Below are 17,605 nucleotides of genomic sequence, written 5' to 3'. Positions count from 1 at the left end.
ATGGCTCACACAATATCTCTGCTCCCTCTTTAAGGACCCATGGAGAGATGTTGTCTGGTCCCACTGCCTTTGAGGTGTCAAGTTCGCATAGGAGCTTCTTTACCTCCTCCTTGGTTATATGTACCTCATCCAGCACTTGCTGGTGTGCCCCCCTGTTCCAATTTCCTGGAGTCCTACTGGTTTCCACTGTAAATACCTCTTTAAATCTTGTGTTGAGCTCCTGACATACCTCTTGGTCATTTCTTGTGAATTCCCCATCACCCTTCCTCAGTCTGATTACCTGGTCCTTGACTGTTGTTTTCCTCCTGATGTGGCTGTACAACAGCTTCGGGTCAGTCTTTACTTTTGATGCTATGTCATTTTCATATTGTCTCTGAGCCTCCCTTCTTATCTGTGCATATTCGTTTCTGGCTCATCGGCTAATTTCTTTATTTTCCTAAGTTCTCTGTCTTCTGTACCTTTTCCATTCTCTAGTACACCTAGTTTTTGCCTCCCTACACCTTCGGGTGAACCAAGGACTCGTTCTGTTCTTCCCATTATTTCTGTTTCCCTTGGGAACAAACCTCTCCTCTGCCTCCTTGCATTTTGTTGCCACATAGTCCATCATTTCTTGTACTGGTTTTCCTGTCAGTTCCCTCTCCCACTGAATGTCTTGAAGGAAGTTCCTCATGCCTGAGTAGTTTCCCCTTTTGTAGTTTGGTTTTTCCCAGCCTATTCCTGCTACTCTCTCCACTTGGAGCTCAACTATGTAGTCGAAGCACAGAACCACATGATCACTAGCTCCCAGGGGCCTTTCATACATGATACCCTCGATGTCCAAACTACTCAAGGTGAATACAACGTCCAGTCTTGCTGGTTCATCCTCTCCTCTCTCTCTGGTAGTGTCTCTAACATGTTGATGCATGAGGTTTTCCAGTACCACATCCATCATCTTGGCTCTCCATGTTTTGGGACCCCCATGGGGCTCCAGGTTTTCCCAGTCAATCTCCTTGTGATTGAAATCACCCATAACTAGTAACTTTGCTCCCCCCATGTGTACTCTCCTGGCCACCTCGGCTAGTGTGTCGATCATTGCTCTGTTGCTCTCATCGTATTCTTCTCTTGGCCTCCTGCAGTTCTGTGGTGGGTTGTACATTACTGCAATTATCACCTTATGTCCCTCAGACTGGATTGTTCCTACTAAGTAGTCCCTTTCGCCCGTGCCATCCATGCCTTCCATTTTCTCAAAACCCCACTGGTTTTTAATGAGCAGTGCAACTCCTCCTCCCCCTCTCCTCCCTCTGTCTTTCCCGAGGATTTGATATCCGGACGGAAAGATTGAATCTGTTATTATTCTGGTGAGTTTTGCTTCTGTGAGTGCTATTACGTCTGGGGATGTCTCCTTGATTCTTTCGTGCCACTCCTCATACTTGTTATTCCATCTGCATTTGTATACCACACCTTCAACTTCTTTTCTAAGACTGTGGTCTGGGAGGTATATTGGGGTTGGGGAAGTGGGAGACCTGGTAAGGAAGTATGGGTTGTTGCTGTGGGGGTGGAGTTTGTAATGTAGTAGGTGGGGGCATTGGATGTGGCATGGGCATTTTGATTTAGAGTGTTTCGTTGCACTGGGGTTGACCTGGTTGGGAGGCTTCTATAGGAAGTTGTGAGGGAGGCTGTATTTGATCTTCTTCCTGGGACTGGGATCTCCTGTCTGTCTTCTCCATCCCCTCTCTTTCCTCCTTTCGCCTTTGTACCATCTCTCTCAGTTTCTGCCTTTCTTCTTGTGTTCTGTTGCGGTCAAGATACACCTTCCTGTATGCTGGCATGTCCCTTAATCGTGGTTTCTCCTGCAGAATCCTGTTCCGAGTCGCTTCTGCCTTGAAGGTCACTTTCACTGGCCGGGTTCTTTTTTTTACAAACCCCCCTATTCTCCAAAAATTTTCCAGCTGGGTCATGTCGTCTTCTCCTATTGCTTTCATGATGCTTTCAATTGCTTTTTTTCCCCTTGCTTTCTTGCTTCATATGCTTCCCCTTCAACTTCCTGGAGCCCATGCAAAGACTGACCTCACCCTTTCATTCTCCCACTGCATATCCCTGTGTATCCCCTCATTTAATTTGGTTTCCTCCACTGCAGCTTTCCTTTCTTCAGTTTCACTAGCTAATGTACTTGGGCTCAGTGGCCTGTCATTTTCCCTTCTCGGCTTTCCTTGGGCTCTGTTGTTGTCTGTTAGGGCCTCCACATAAAGCTTAGCTCTTTCATTTACTACAGTCTCCTCTAATAGAGCTTCTCCATGCAGTTGTGTTCCTTCTTTCCCTACTGTCCCCTTATTTGTGGCTGAGGTAGCAGTCTCTGTTGTCAATCCCAAAATGTTCTTTAGTTCTTTAGGCTGTTTCAGATTTTTCAGTTCCTCTTCTAAACTCTGTATCCTAGCCTCTGCTGCTGTAACCTCCCACTTCCTGCTTTCCATATCTATCCTCTCTTCCATTCTCATGCTAAGTTCTTCTAGTTTCTTTTCCCATTCATGATCCCATTTTATGAGCTCTGCTGCCCAATCTTCCTTTGCAGCTTCCTCCTCCTGTCCCTTGGTTTTTCTTGTTGCTCTCTGGCAACCCATTTTTGTTTTATCCTGATTGCCTCAGAGTGGGAAACCTATGTAGTTCTGTATGTTAGGTTAGTAGTGTGTATGTCAGAGTGTGGGGGGGGAGGGGAGGTAGTGGAGGAACTGTGGCATTTCAAGCCACTTTGCACATATTTCCTTAATCTTTGAAGTAGGCAACTTCTTCAATTTCTCTCTCCCCTCCTCCGAAGCAGTTTCCTCAGGTGTGGCCACTTGCTGTTGAAGATGATCTAGCAGCTCATCAGTGGTTAGTTCTTCATTGTCCTCCTCCACCAACTCTTCCACATCCTCCCCACTAACCTCCAACCCCAAGGACTTCCCCAGTGCCACAATGGATTCCTCAACTGGCATAGGCTTCTCAGGGTTAGCCTCAAACCCTTTGAAATCCCTTTTGTTTTTTCCAGGCAGAGTTCAAGGTCCTCTTAGTCACTCCCTCCCAAGCCTTACCTATAAGGTTTGCACAATTGAGGATATTAAAGTGATCCTTCCAAAACTCCTTTAGAGTCAATAGTGTGTCTGTGGTCACTTCAAAGCACCTTTCAAACATAGCTTTTGTGTACAGTTTCTTGAAGTTGGAAATGACCTGCTGGTCCATGGGCTGCAGGAGAGGAGTGGTATTAGGAGGCAAAAACTTGACCTTAATGAAACTCATGTCCCCAGAAAGTCGCTCTGCCAAGTCTGTAGGATGACCAGGGGCATTGTCTAATACCAGGAGGCACTTAAGGTCTAATTTCTTTTCAATTAGGTAATTTTTCACAGTGGGGGCAAATGCATGGTGTAGCCAGTCACAGAAAAAGTCCCTAGTGACCCATGCCTTACTGTTTGCCCTCCACAGCACACACAAATTAGCCTTGAGGACATTCTTTTGATAAATTAGACATAAGTGCAACTCCTGGGTATCTTTATTGAGGAAACGTTTTGCCACACAGTGGCTTCATCAGTCCATACAAAGGAGAATCTTGAAGAACAGGAGGAGAATGAGGTAATCAGTCCCTCAACCTTGAGTCGATGTGGTCAGTCCATCAATCTTGAATAGAATACGGCATACGTGCTGAGAAGCTTATAAACCGTTGGCAGGAGAGGTGCAGCAGTCATGGTTCTCTGAACCATTCATCTACAAACCTGTCAGACACTGCAACTTCTTGGGATCTTAATACTTGGGAATTCTTCGCTTGCCTAATTCTTGGGCACGACCTACTTCAACATTGAACAAATGTTACACTACCTATGACTGCTGCACCTCTCCTGCCAACGGTTTATAAGCTCCTTCTCAGCACGTATGCCGTATTCTATTCAAGATTGATGGACTGACCACATCGACTCAAGGTTGAGGGACTGATTACCTCATTCTCCTCCTGTTCTTCAAGATTCTCCTTTGTATGGACTGATGAAGCCACTGTGTGGCGAAATGTTTCCTCAATAAAGATACCCAAGAGTTGCACTTGTGTCTAATTTATCAACATGTCGGTTCTCTGAACCATTCATCTACAAGACATTCTTTTGCCTGAACGCTCTGGGAGTTTCTGAGTGATACACCAATAAAGGCTTCACTTTGCAATCACCACTAGCATTGGCACACATCAACAGAGTAAGCCTGTCTTTCATAGGCTTATGTCCTGGGAGTGCCTTTTCCTCCTGAGTAATGTAGGTCCTGCTTGGTAATTTCTTCCAAAACAGGCCTGTTTTGTCACAATTAAACACTTGTTCAGGTTTCAATCCTTCAGCCTCTATGTACTCCTTGAATTCATGCACATATTTTTCAGCCTCTTTGTGGTCTGAACTGGCAGCCTTACCATGCCTTATCACACTATGTATGCCACTACGATTCTTAAATCTCTCAAACCAACCTTTGCTGGCCTTAAATTCACTCACATCACCACTAGTTGCAGGAAATTTTTTTACCAAATCGTCATGCAACTGCCTAGCCTTTTCACAAATGATTGCTTGAGAGATGCTATCTCCTGCTATCTGTTTTTCATTTATCCACACCAATAACAGTCTCTCAACATTTTCTAACACTTGCGGTCGCTGTTTCGTAATCACAGTTGTGCCTTTTGCAAGAACAGCTTCCTTGATTGCCGTTTTGTTGGCCACGATAGTAGAGATGGTTGATTGGAGTTTTGTATACAACTTGGCCAGCTCCGACACACACACTCCACTTTCGTACTTTGCAATTATCTCTTTCTTCATTTCAACACTCATTAGCACCCTTGGTCTCGAAGGGTTGGCACTGGGAGCTTTCTTGGGGCCTATGGTGACTTATTTTGCAGAAACAGGCACCAAAAACAGTGATAATATGGAAAATATGGAATGTACCGAATGTATCCTTAGATGCGAGCACACTGGCTGGCTTGTAAACACAGGCACACAAGGGGCAGTTCAGGCCACACGTGGACACGTCTCGTACGCATCGTATCGCATACCGGGTTTTGTATCGGGAAGCGAGGCAAATTTTTTTCAATCAAACGCATCGGCTACCGGATTTATCGGATACCGATAGCATCGGGAACCGGGGGTCCACTGTACGAGAAGTCAATGGGTCGATTTTTTGCTTCCATTCACGAGCAAAATTTCCACAAGCAAGCAGACCTCAAGGCAGGTTCATTGACACTGGTGAGGGGCTCTTGCTCTTGATCTCGGGAATTGTATCTCACTTGTTTGTTGGACTATCTTATTGAAACTTGGGCAATGTATGATGGTAAGATGCTTCTTAATGTACACCAAAAATGAATGAAATCTAAGCATAAATAATGGAGTTCACTTCTCAGCAATTAGCCACCCCTTAGTAGTAATTTCGAATGATTTTTATGGTTGTATTCTCGTTTTTTTTTTTGGTCTCATTTGATAGAATGGAAGATACATTACAAAAATAGATATGATTTTGATTGCTTTCACGATGAAAAGTACCTTGAAATAGAGCTCAACCTAGGAGAAATGGTCCATTGCTTGGCTGTTTCAGAGTAAACAAATGATGTCACTGTCCATTCCAATATGCAGTCGTGAATGGGTTGACATTATTTATACAATTATTGCAATAAGGAATAACAGTAATTATATTTATTGTGTGAATAAAAATTACAAATTATTTATATAAATAATAATAACAATAATAATAATAATAATAATAATAATAATAATAATAATAATTAGGTCAGGGGTTTCAAATAAACATTTAAGCAGTGTAATGTGATCCTCTACTGACAACATTTCGCCCACGCAGTTGGCTTTATCAAGTCATAGATCTGTTTGTGACTCGATAAAGCACACTGCGTGGGCGAAACGTTGTCAATAAAGGATCACATTACACTGCTTAAGTGTTTATATTTCCATTGTGTCGGTATTTTATACCATTTATTTCCATACCACGTAAGTAATGAAATCTATTAACTCTATATGATTAAACAAAATAGTACTACCCTATAGCCACACACAATATAAACAATTAATAGCTTACAATACATTCATTTTGTGTTTACATTAGTCATTACTATACTTTAACCCTTAAACAGTCCAAACATATATATACGTTCTTACGCGTAGCGCCCCAAACGTATACTTATACGTTTTATTTTTCCTGCCTTCAAATTTGGCACGATTGGCCTGAGATGCCTTGTCAGCATATAATGGGTTGTAACACTCAGTGTGCATGGTATTAAAAAAAATCTGGGACCACTTAGTACCTTGTGGGAGTGCCAGTTAAATTGAGTGCCAGCTAGAGCAAACAGTGTGGCAAACACCAAGGATTCACTGATGTAATGTCATATTAACACTTGTCTTTTAAGAGGAAAGTGATGTTAACCCCAAGTTTAGGGTCTGTCTATCTCTGTATCTCTGTCTATCTCTCTATTTCTGTCTACCTCTGTCTATCTGTCTCTGTCTTTGTCTATCTGCAACTGTCTCTGTCTCTATCTGTCTTTGTCTATCTGTCTCTGTATCTCTTTCAATCTGTCTCTCTCTTTCTATCTCTATCTCTGTCTCACAGGTACACATAGTATACAAGTATACATAGTGTAAATTACCTAGGATAACCCAAAAAATCCAGACAAAGTGCTATACTCTGCTTGAAGATGTGAGTAAAGGTGATGACGCAGTCTTGTGGCTCTCTCTGAGACAGAGCTAGATGGATAGACAGATAGACAGGGAGCATGACAGACAGACAAATAGACAGACAGACATGTTTGTGTACCAGCGAAAACAAAGTGAGGGCGATGCTCATCAAATATCACCTCTAATCTTTTCTTATCAGCTGCACCCTCCCCCGCCCTCGTGTATGCTCATTAAACGTCAGCTCTTATCAGATGTTATCTCATCTTATCATGTCACTGTCAGGGGTGGACTTTGTTTTTCATGCTTCAAGGGAACTTATTATTACCTATTATTATTATTATGTATTATTCTTCTTCTCCTTCTCCTCCTCCTCCTCTTCCTCTTCCTCCTCCTCCTCTTCCTCTTCCTCCTCCTCCTCCTCTTCTTCCTCCTCCTCCTCCTCCTTCTCCCCCTCCTCCTCCTTCTCCCCCTCCTCCTTCTCCTTCATCTCCTCCTCCTCCTCCTCCTCCTCCTCCTCCATCTCCTCCTCCTACTCCTTCTCCTCTTCCTCCTTCTCCTCCTCCTCCTCCTTCTCCTCCTTCTCCCTCTCCTCCTCCTCCTCCTCATTGTTATTATATACTTCCACATATCCAAAACATTGCTGGGACATATAAATACTTTTTATATATTCCAAGACAATAGTAAATGGCTAAGGCAGGTGTAAATGTCCACCTGTCAGTGTGTTTGTGACAATTTGAGTACAATTTCAGTACCTAATACTAGTGTCAGAACAAAGATTGGTTATAAAATGACAAGAACTACTACAAATTGTAATTATCAGAACATAAAAATTACATAAAATATGAAAAATAGAAAAAAAGGTATATCGGCAACACTTCTGCAAGCGGTAGGACTCGATGTTGCTGTCACATGAGCATCCAGTGCCAACTTCCCAGCCTCATATCTCGGTAAGTACTGACCCTAATTTTTTTTATTCTACAACATGTTAAAAAAGTGTTCTTTTTTTCTATAAATTTTTTTTTTTTTTTTTCAAAATATTCGGGGCGCCTAGCAAGTGAACATATATATACGTTTGGACCGTTTAAGTGTTAAATATGACTTAAAAAGGAAAAAAAAAGTAGATAAACATAAAATTTTTAATGCATTAAATAATCTAATGATGAATTAGACGTAAGTGCAACATCTGGGTATCTTTACTTATAGATGTTTCACCATCCCATGGTTTTATCAATACAATACATGGACATAACAGAAATATATACAGCAAATACTGGAAGATGAGGTAATTAGTCCTTTAACATTAACCCTTAAACTGTCCAACCAGATCTACATTAACATGCGTAGTGCTCCAAAAGTAGATTTACGTTTTTTTACATATTTTCAAATATAACAAAAAAAAAAAATGTAGATCAAAGTTTTTCTTACACATTTTCAAAAGTAAAAAACAAAAGAAGATCTACGTTTTTTACATACTTTCAAATGTTGAAAAAACGTAGATCTACGTTTGGACAGTTTAATGGTTAAAAAATCCTTCATCGCATTGTGACTCCTAAGTCTGCTGTTGCCTTTTCTTCTATTCTCTTATGGATAATGTTGACCTCTTCTTGTGTGATTACCTTTTCCATATGACGGTAAACTATGCGGTAGCAGCAAGAGGTTGATTTCTTCTTTGGATGAGTGTAAGTATCAATCAGATAAACCTGCAACACAAAGTCAATGTATTACACTTTTCCTTGTAGAGACTTGAAGTAAATTAATATTTTAAGTATATCTCAAGAGTACATTCTTAGAATACCAGTAAAATAAGAACTTGCATTAAATTAGAGAAAAGAAAAGCAAACAAAAAATTTCACCTTTCATTACGGCCGACAGTTCACCAACTGAACACTGCTACATGTTACCATGCTATCACCTACCAGAGTAACTTACCATTTACTCTGTCATTTTCCTTTGGTGCTGCTGGTAAACATTTGTTTGGCTTTTCTGTAGGTAAGATTATTTGAATGGCAGCCAGATGCCCATACAGAAATAGGTACTGAACTGTGCTGCCAGCTGTCGCATTTTATTTTCAATCTGCATATTTGTAATTAAAATATACAGGCATACCTTGTTAATGTGGCAATCTCTTTAGAGCGCTTTGTTATACAGAATGTTTTATGTTCATGTTTATTACTTTCAATGCTTCCCTTGCTTTAACCCTTAAACTGTCCAAATATATATACATACATGTACGTTCACTTGCGCAGCAACCCGAATATTTTGAAAAAAAAAAAAAAAAAAAAAAAAATATATAAAAAAAGAGCACATTTTTTTAAGTGTTTTAGAATACAAAAAAAAAAATTAGGGTCAGTACTTACCGAGATATGAGGCCGCGAAGTTGGCATTTAGTGATCACCTGACGGCAACATGGAGCGCTGCTGCTATCAGAATTTTTTTTTTTTATTACCACACTGGCCGATTCCCACCAAGGCAGGGTGGCCCGAAAAAGAAAAACTTTCACCATCACTCACTCCATCACTGTCTTGCCAGAAGGGTGCATTACACCACAGTTTTTCAACTGCAACATTAACACCCCTCCTTCAGAGTGCAGACACTGTACTTCCCATCTCCAGGACTCAAGTCCGGCCTGCCGGTTTCCCTGAATCCCTTCATAAATGTTACTTTGCTCACACTCCAACAGCACGTCAAGTATTAAAAACCATTCGTCTCCATTCATTCCTATCAAACACACTCATGCATGCCTGCTGGAAGTCCAAGCCCCTCGCACACAAAACCTCCTTTACCCCCTCCCTCCAACCTTTCCTAGGCCGACCCCTACCCCGCCTTCCTTCCACTACAGACTGATACACTCTTGAAGTCATTCTGTTTTGCTCCATTCTCTCTACATGTCCGAACCACCTCAACAACCCTTCCTCAGCCCTCTGGACAACAGTTTTGGCAATCCCGCACCTCCGCCTAACTTCCAAACTACAAATTCTCTGCATTATATTCACACCACACATTGCCCTCAGACATGACATCTCCACTGCCTCCAGCCTTCTCCTTGCTGCAACACTTATCACCCATGCTTCACACCCATATAAGAGTGTTGGTAAAACTATACTCTCATACATTCCCCTCTTTGCCTCCAAGAACAAAGTTTTTTGTCTCCGCAGACTCCTAAGTGCACCGCTCACCCTTTTCCCCTCAAAAATTCTTATTCACCTCATCTTTCATAGATCCATCCACTCACACATCCACTCCCAAATATCTGAATACATTCACCTCCTCCATACTCTCTCCCTCCAATCTGATATCCAATCTTTCATCACCTGATCTTTTTGTTATCCTCATAACCTTACTCTTTCCTTTATTTACTTTTAATTTTCTTCTTTTGCACACCCTACCAAATTCATCCACAAACCACTGCAACTTCTCTTCAGAATCTCCCAAGAGCACAGTGTCATCAGCAAAGAGCAACTGTGACAACTCCCACTTTATGTGTGATTCTTTATCTTTTAACTCCACACCTCTTGCCAAAACCCTCACATTTACTTCTCTTACAACCCCATCTATAAATATATTAAACAACCACAGTGATATCACACATCCTTGTCTAAGGCCTACTTTTACTGGGAAATAATTTCCCTCTTTTCTACGTACTCTAACTTGAGCCTCACTATCCTCGTAAAAACTCTCCACTGCTTTCAGTAACCTACCTCCTATACCATACACTGCAATATCTGCCACATTGCCCCCCTATCCACCCTGTCATATGCCTTTTCCAAATCCATAAATGCCACAGAAACCTCTTTAGCCTTATCTAAGTACTGTTCACTTATATGTTTCACTGTAAACACCTGGTCCACACACCCCCTACCTTTCCTAAAGCCTCCTTGTTCATCTGCTATCCTATTCTCCGTCTTACTCTTAATTCTTTCAATAATAACTCTACCATACACTTTACCAGGTATACTCAACAGACTTATCCCCCTATAATTTTTGCACTCTCTTTTGTCCCCTTTGCCTTTATACAAAGGAACTATGCATGCTCTCTGCCAATCCCTAGGTACCTTACCCTTTTCCATACATTTATTAAATAATAGCACCAACCACTCCAAAACTATATTCCCACCTGCTTTTAACATTTCTATCTTTATCAAAACAATCCCAGCTGCTTTACCCCCTTTCATTTTACCTACTGCCTCACGAACTTCCCCCACACTCACAACTGGCTCTTCCTCACTCCTACAAGATGTTATTCCTCCTTGCCCTATACACGAAATCACAGCTTCCCTATCTTCATCAACATTTAACAATTCCTCAAAATATTCCCTCCATCTTCCCAATACCTATAACTCTCCATTTAATAACTCTCCTCTCCTATTTTTAACTGACAAATCCATTTGTTCTCTAGGCTTCCTTAACTTGTTAATCTCACTCCAAAACTTTTTCTTATTTTCAACAAAATTTGTTGATAACATCTCACCCACTCTCTCATTTGCTCTCTTTTTACATTGCTTCACCACTCTCTTAACCTCTCTCTTTTTCTCCATATACTCTTCCCTCCTTGCATCACTTCTACTTTGTAAAAACTTCTCATATGCTAACTTTTTCTCCCTTACTACTCTCTTTACATCATCATTCCACCAATCGCTCCTCTTCCCTCCCGCACCCACCTTCCTGTAACCACAAACTTCTGCTGAACACTCTAACACTACATTTTTAAACCTACCCTATACCTCTTCGACCCCATTGCCTATGCTCTCATTAGCCCATCTATCCTCCAATAGCTGTTTATATCTTACTCTAACTGCCTCCTCTTTTAGTTTATAAACCTACACCTCTCTCTTCCCTGATGCTTCTATTCTCCTTGTATCCCATCTACCTTTTACTCTCAGTGTAGCTACAACTAAAAAGTGATCTGATATATCTGTGGCCCCTCTATAAACATGTACATCCTGAAGTCTACTCAACAGTCTTCTATCTACGAATACATAATCCAACAAACTACTGTCATTTTGCCCTACATCATATTTTGTATACTTATTTATCCTCTTTTTCTTAACCCTTTGACTGTCGAAGGGCCAAATCCTGAAGTTGCTTCTGGTGTCGCAAAATATTCGAAAAAAAAAAAAATTATTTTTTCTTATGAAATGATAGAGAATCTTTTCCCGATTGTAAAGACACCAAAAAAACGAAATTTGATGGAAAACTGACGGAATTACGCTCTCGCGAAGTTAGCGACTTCGGCGATATTTAAAAATCGGCAATTTCGCCCACTTTGAGCCCTATTTTCGGCTAATTCCGTTATTCCAGTCAACCAAACTCATAACTATTTCTTCAGAACTCTATTTTTTCTATCGATTGAGTACAAGAAACTGTCCATTTACCGATTTCAACTACCCAATAACATGGTCAGAAATTTGCAATTTGGCCAATTTCACGAAAATTAAAAAATACGACAATTTCAAAATAAGGTCCAGAATGAACAATGCAGACATTCCTGGCTCTAAAATAACATTTTCTTTGTTCATCAGTCATGTCTCCAGGCCCCTCTGATATTACTCTTGCTTTTTATTTTGAAATTTTATTCAAACAATAAATAGAAGATTTACTGTTATGCAGACTACTGCAATACTGTAATAATTGTAAAAATTACATCAACCCATTCATGACTGCGTATTAGAATGGCTATTTGGACATTTATTGGACAATGACATCATTTGTTCACTTTTGAACATTGGCAAAAATCAAACATTTCCTGTACTTTGTGCTCCATTTCCAGGTTCTTTTTATAGTAAAATTAATCAAAATCACCTCCATTTCTATAATATAGTTTCCATTCTATCAAATGAGACCAAGAAAACGAGAATACAACCACAAATACTATACGAAAATAGACCACAAAGTCGGCATTTTAATTAAAAAAAACGGTCGGAGTTTTTTTTTTCTCATTATGCACTGCGTGCTCCAGGATTTTTTTTATGTGGTGCACACTAACCACACAGACCCATTCTCTCACATGTGGGCCTACTAGCTTTCTCCTGCCTGATTTGAAGCCGCTAGAATTTATGAGTATATATAGGTCAAACACGGTACCTCGCAAACGTATATATACGGCCGCGACAGTCAAAGGGTTAAAATATGTATTACCTATAACTAAACCCCTTTCTATACAAAGTTCAATCAAAGGGCTCCCATTATCATTTACACCTGGCACCCCAAACTTATCTACCACACCCTCTCTAAAAGTTTCTCCTACTTTAGCATTCAGGTCCCCTACCACAATTACTCTCTCACTTGGTTCAAAGGTTCCTATACATTCACTTAACATCTCCCAAAATCTCTCTCTCTCCTCTACATTCCTCTCTTCTCCAGGTGCATACACGCTATTATTACACACTTTTCGCATCCAACCTTTACTTTAATCCACATAATCCTTGAATTTACACATTCATATTCTCTTTTCTCCTTCCATAACTGATCCTTCAACATTATTGCTACCCCTTCCTTAGCTCTAACTCTCTTAAATACTCCAGATTTAATCCCATTTATTTCTCCCCACAGAAACTCCCCTACCCCTTCAGCTTTGTTTCGCTTAGGGCCAGGACATCCAACTTTTTTTCATTCATAACATCAGCAATCATCTGTTTCTTGTCATCCGCACTACATCCACGCACATTCAAGCATCCCAGTTTTATAAAGTTTTTCTTCTTCTCTTTTTAGTAAATGTTTACAGGAGAAGGGGTTACTAGCCCATTGCTCCCGGCATTTTAGTCGCCTCATACGACACGCATGGTTTACGGAGGAAAGATTCTTTTCCACTTCCCCATGGACAATAAAAGAAATAAAAAAGAACAAGAGCTTTTTAAAAGAAGGAGAAAAACCTAGATGTATGCATATATACAGTGGACCCCCGCATAGCGACCTTAATCCGTGCAAGAGGGCTGGCTGTTATGCGAAATGTTCGGTATGCGAATGAATTTTCCCCATAAGAAATAATGGAAATCAAATTAATCCGTGCAAGACACCCAAAAGTATGAAAAAAAAATTTTACCACATGAAATATACATTTTCCTACACACAAAGAGAAGGATACATGCACAATAGTAGAGTAGTACATGCACACTATATATTGTGCATGTACTACTCTACTAAATGAAGAATAAATGACACTTACCTTTATTGAAGATGCAGCAATGACTGATGAGACACTGTGTCCTGGGAGTGCCTTTTCCTCCTGAGTACTGTAGGTCCTGTTTGGTATTTTCTTCCAGAACAGGCCTTATCACACTGTGTATGCCACTACGATTCTTAAATCTCTCAAACCAACCTTTGCTGGCTCTAAATTCACCAATATGAGCACTAGTTCCAGGCATTTTCCCTGTTCACCTGGGTGTTAGTCGACTGGTGTGGGTTGCATCCTGGGAGACAAGATTAAGGACCCCAATGGAAATAAGTTAGACAGTCTTCGATGACACTGACTTTTTTGGGTTATCCTGGGTGGCAAATCCTCTGGGGTTAATTGTTTCTTGGTATTCTCAATAAGCCACACCAACAACGGTGGTACAGCAGCAGCAGCAGCTGACGGTGGTACAGCAGCAACAGACGATGCTACAGCAGCAACAGACGATGCTACAGCAGCAGCAGACGATGCTACAGCAGCAACTGACGCTGTTACAGCAGCAGCAGACGATGCTACAGCAGCAGCAGCAGCAGCAGACGATGCTACAGCAGCAGCAGCAGCTGACGGTGGTACAGCAGCAACAGACGATGCTACAGCAGCAACAGACGATGCTACAGCAGCAGCAGCAGCTGACGGTGGTACAGCAGCAACAGACGATGCTACAGCAGCAGCAGACGATGCTACAGCAGCAGCAGACGATGCTACAGCAGCAGCAGACGATGCTACAGCAGCAGCAGACGGTACTACAGCAGCGGCAGCAGCTGACGGTGGTACAGCAGCAGCAGCAGCTGTACCACCAATAGTAGCGATGGTTGATTGGGGTTTATTATACAACCTGGCCAGCTCGGAGACACGCACTCCACTTTCATATTTATCAATGATCTTTTTCTTCATCTCCATAGTAATTCTCACCCTTATTGCTGTAGGGTTGGCACTAGAAGCTTTCTTGGGGCCCATGGTCACTTATTTTCCAGAAAAAAATCACCAAAAACACTGTAATAATACGAAATGTTCCGATTGTATGCTTGGATGTTACCGCGGAGGCTGGCTGGTAAACAATGCCACCGGCGGAACATGTGAGCGTGGCTCAGGCCGCACATTGGACGCGTCTCGGACGAAGGGCGGTGAGCGGGTTTTTGGGCGGTATGCGAGGCAAAATTTTTGCGATCAAAGCGTCCGGTATGCGGATTGTACGGTATGCGATGCGTCCGGTATGCGGGGGTCCACTGTATATGCATGTGCGTGTCTGTGAAGTGTGACCAAAGTGTAAGTAGGAGACGCAAGATATCCCTGTTATCTAGCGTGTATATGAGACAGAAAAGGACACCAGCAATCCTACCATCATGTAAAACAGTTACAGGTTTCTGTTTCACAGTCATCTGGCAGGACGGTAGTACTTCCCTGGGTGGTTGCTGTCTACCAACCTACTACATATTCTACATGTTTACCATTTTCTTCCATTTTTTTTCATTTTCTTGATTTTCATGATATGATAATTATGTTTTATAGTAAATCTTTTGATTTCAATGCCAATTGTTGTTTATACACCAATATTATATACAAAATTATTATCATATTGTCATAAACACACATGTATACACTGACAGGTGATTTTGCACACCTGGCTGAATCACATTCTATTATCTACAACTATATACAAGTATTTATATATCCCACTTATGTTTCTAGAATTCCACAATTGTATGATACTCCATGAAGCATGGATTCATACAGAGTGCCACCCCACACTGGTGACAAATGAATCATGTGTCCTTCCACTGTTGGGGTCATTTTTTGGTGGTAGCACACACAACACACTTTTTCTGGGAATTCTTCTTCTTTGGGGTAGGTGGTATTGGTACCAGATAGTGACAGTTAGGAGTGATTCGGTCTGTCACTTCCCCCACTGGCTGTGGTTGTGGGACAAGTCGCTGTTGAGGGGCAGGTACAGGTCTGGTACCATACTTTCTTGCTATCTGCTTGACAATATTCAGAGAGAATTCTGTAAAACGTTGTCGTTTTCCAGTCTTTATTTCGTACATACTGAGAACTGCAATGTCTACAAGGTGAAAAAACAGTTTTATATACCACTTGCGACTCCTACGTATACACTGTCAACAAACCCTATCATCATGTCACACTTGTCAACTAATCGCATATTGTTCGTATAGTCCACGACAGCAGCTGGCTTTGCAATAGGTTGTTTGTTGAACCTGCTTAGTCTGTCTGTTTGTACCATCTCGTTTCTGTGGATGGTCGACAGCAATGTCACGTCCTGTTTGTCATGCCACATCAGTGCCATGATGTCATTAGCATGAAACACTTGCACTGCACCTTCAACACTGCCTCCACTGAACCTTGGCATATGTTTTCTATTCCTTCTCACTGTTCCACATATATCAGTATTGTTCACATGTAGGAAATCTGCGAGCATAGGGCTTGTATACCAGGTGTCTGTGTACAAGGTATGGCCCTTGCCAAGGTATAGTTCCATCATCCTGCGAACAACATCACCGGAAATGCCCAACATCCATCTGTCATCATCAAGTGTGTTTCTCCCGGTGTATACAGTAACACCCAACACCAGACCACTCTCACAGTCACACATAGCAAAAAGTTTTATACCAAAGCAATTACGTTTGCTCGGTATATATTGCTTGAATGACAGGTGTCCCTTGAACAGAATCAAGGACTCATCAACAACAATGTTCTTGAAGGGATAAAAGTATGCACTGAATTTCTGCTTCAAATACATAAACACTTCCCGGATTTTGTATAGAAGGTCATTTCTGTTTGGCATATTTCTGTCTGAGAAGTGCAACATTAGTAGCAGGGAAGGAGGTCACGGAAAACTGGAGAACTGATGAAGTGATCTGTGGACCAGTAATTACGTATATTGTTCTTATAGATACGTGGCATAAGCATGACAGTGGCAAGGAATAAATACATTTCAGCCACTGCTGTGTCTTTCCACCTGTGCAACCGTCATGATTCTCCAACCTCTGCTGTGTTGTCCATGACGTATCGGTAATAAATGTTTGTCTGGGCCACTATCAAGTTCATTATAGGCTCGTCAAAGTACAACTGGCTGGACACCACTTTCACTCGCATCAAAATCACAAGGCTGTGGCACGAATATACTTTATGTCCAGTTCCACTCATGATCACATGGTGCAGGGTGGACCCATGGCATGGGGCGAGGGGGAGCAGGAGGAGGGACAGGAGTGGAGGCAGCACATGGTTGAGGGGATGCCAGGCGGTCCTTTGTCTGTCCACCCACTGCGCCATGTGGTCCAGGCACCGTGCCACCCACCACTATTTTCTCCATCCCTGCATACTCGCCTTCATGATCACTTTCAATATCAGTGGCCGGGGTTTTGGATCGTGCCCTGCCACGACCCTTGGGGACTGCATATGGCACACTGCCTGAATGTAGACGACGACTCCTAAAAGTATGCTTCACTGGTGAATAATGAACTTCACTATCGCTAGACGAAACCTCGAATGGCATAAAATCAATCTCATCGTCACTTACATCGCTTTCATTATCACTAAAACACCGGGAAAATGATAGTTTCCTCTTGTGAAGTTGCCTATGAGTAACACTCACCACTCCAGAGGTGCTTGGCCCAGGGTCTTGTGTGGCCACACTGACCACTCCAGAAGTGCTTGGCCTAGGGTTGGGTGTGGCCATACTGGCTACCCCAGAGGTGCTTGGCCCTAGGACAGGTGTGGCTACCCCAGAGGTGATGGGCTGAGGGTCATCTGGGCTATCATCGACATTTTCATT

The 17,605-nt window shown here is 41.8% G+C and overlaps 1 protein-coding gene across 6 annotated transcripts in view; it reads right to left on the bottom strand.

Annotated features, from left to right (window-relative positions):
- Positions 1-7,771: 7,771 nt before the first annotated feature.
- Positions 7,772-17,605, bottom strand: part of PheRS-m (Phenylalanyl-tRNA synthetase, mitochondrial) — a 160,223-nt gene continuing 150,389 nt past the window's right edge. For 5 of the 6 annotated variants that reach the window (XM_070095063.1, XM_070095065.1, XM_070095078.1 and 2 more), the window contains one exon: positions 7,772-8,347. In XM_070095063.1, the coding sequence (XP_069951164.1) occupies positions 8,180-8,347 (168 nt within the window). In that variant the 3' untranslated portion in view covers positions 7,772-8,179. The remainder of the gene's footprint in view (positions 8,348-17,605) is intronic. The other variant, XR_011393280.1, reaches the window with a different exon arrangement.

Source organism: Cherax quadricarinatus, chromosome 4, assembly GCF_038502225.1.
Source record: "Cherax quadricarinatus isolate ZL_2023a chromosome 4, ASM3850222v1, whole genome shotgun sequence".
Taxonomy (NCBI): Eukaryota; Metazoa; Arthropoda; class Malacostraca; order Decapoda; family Parastacidae; genus Cherax; species Cherax quadricarinatus.
Note: the sequence above shows the minus strand (reverse complement) of the source record. Positions and strands in the feature narration are given on the sequence as shown.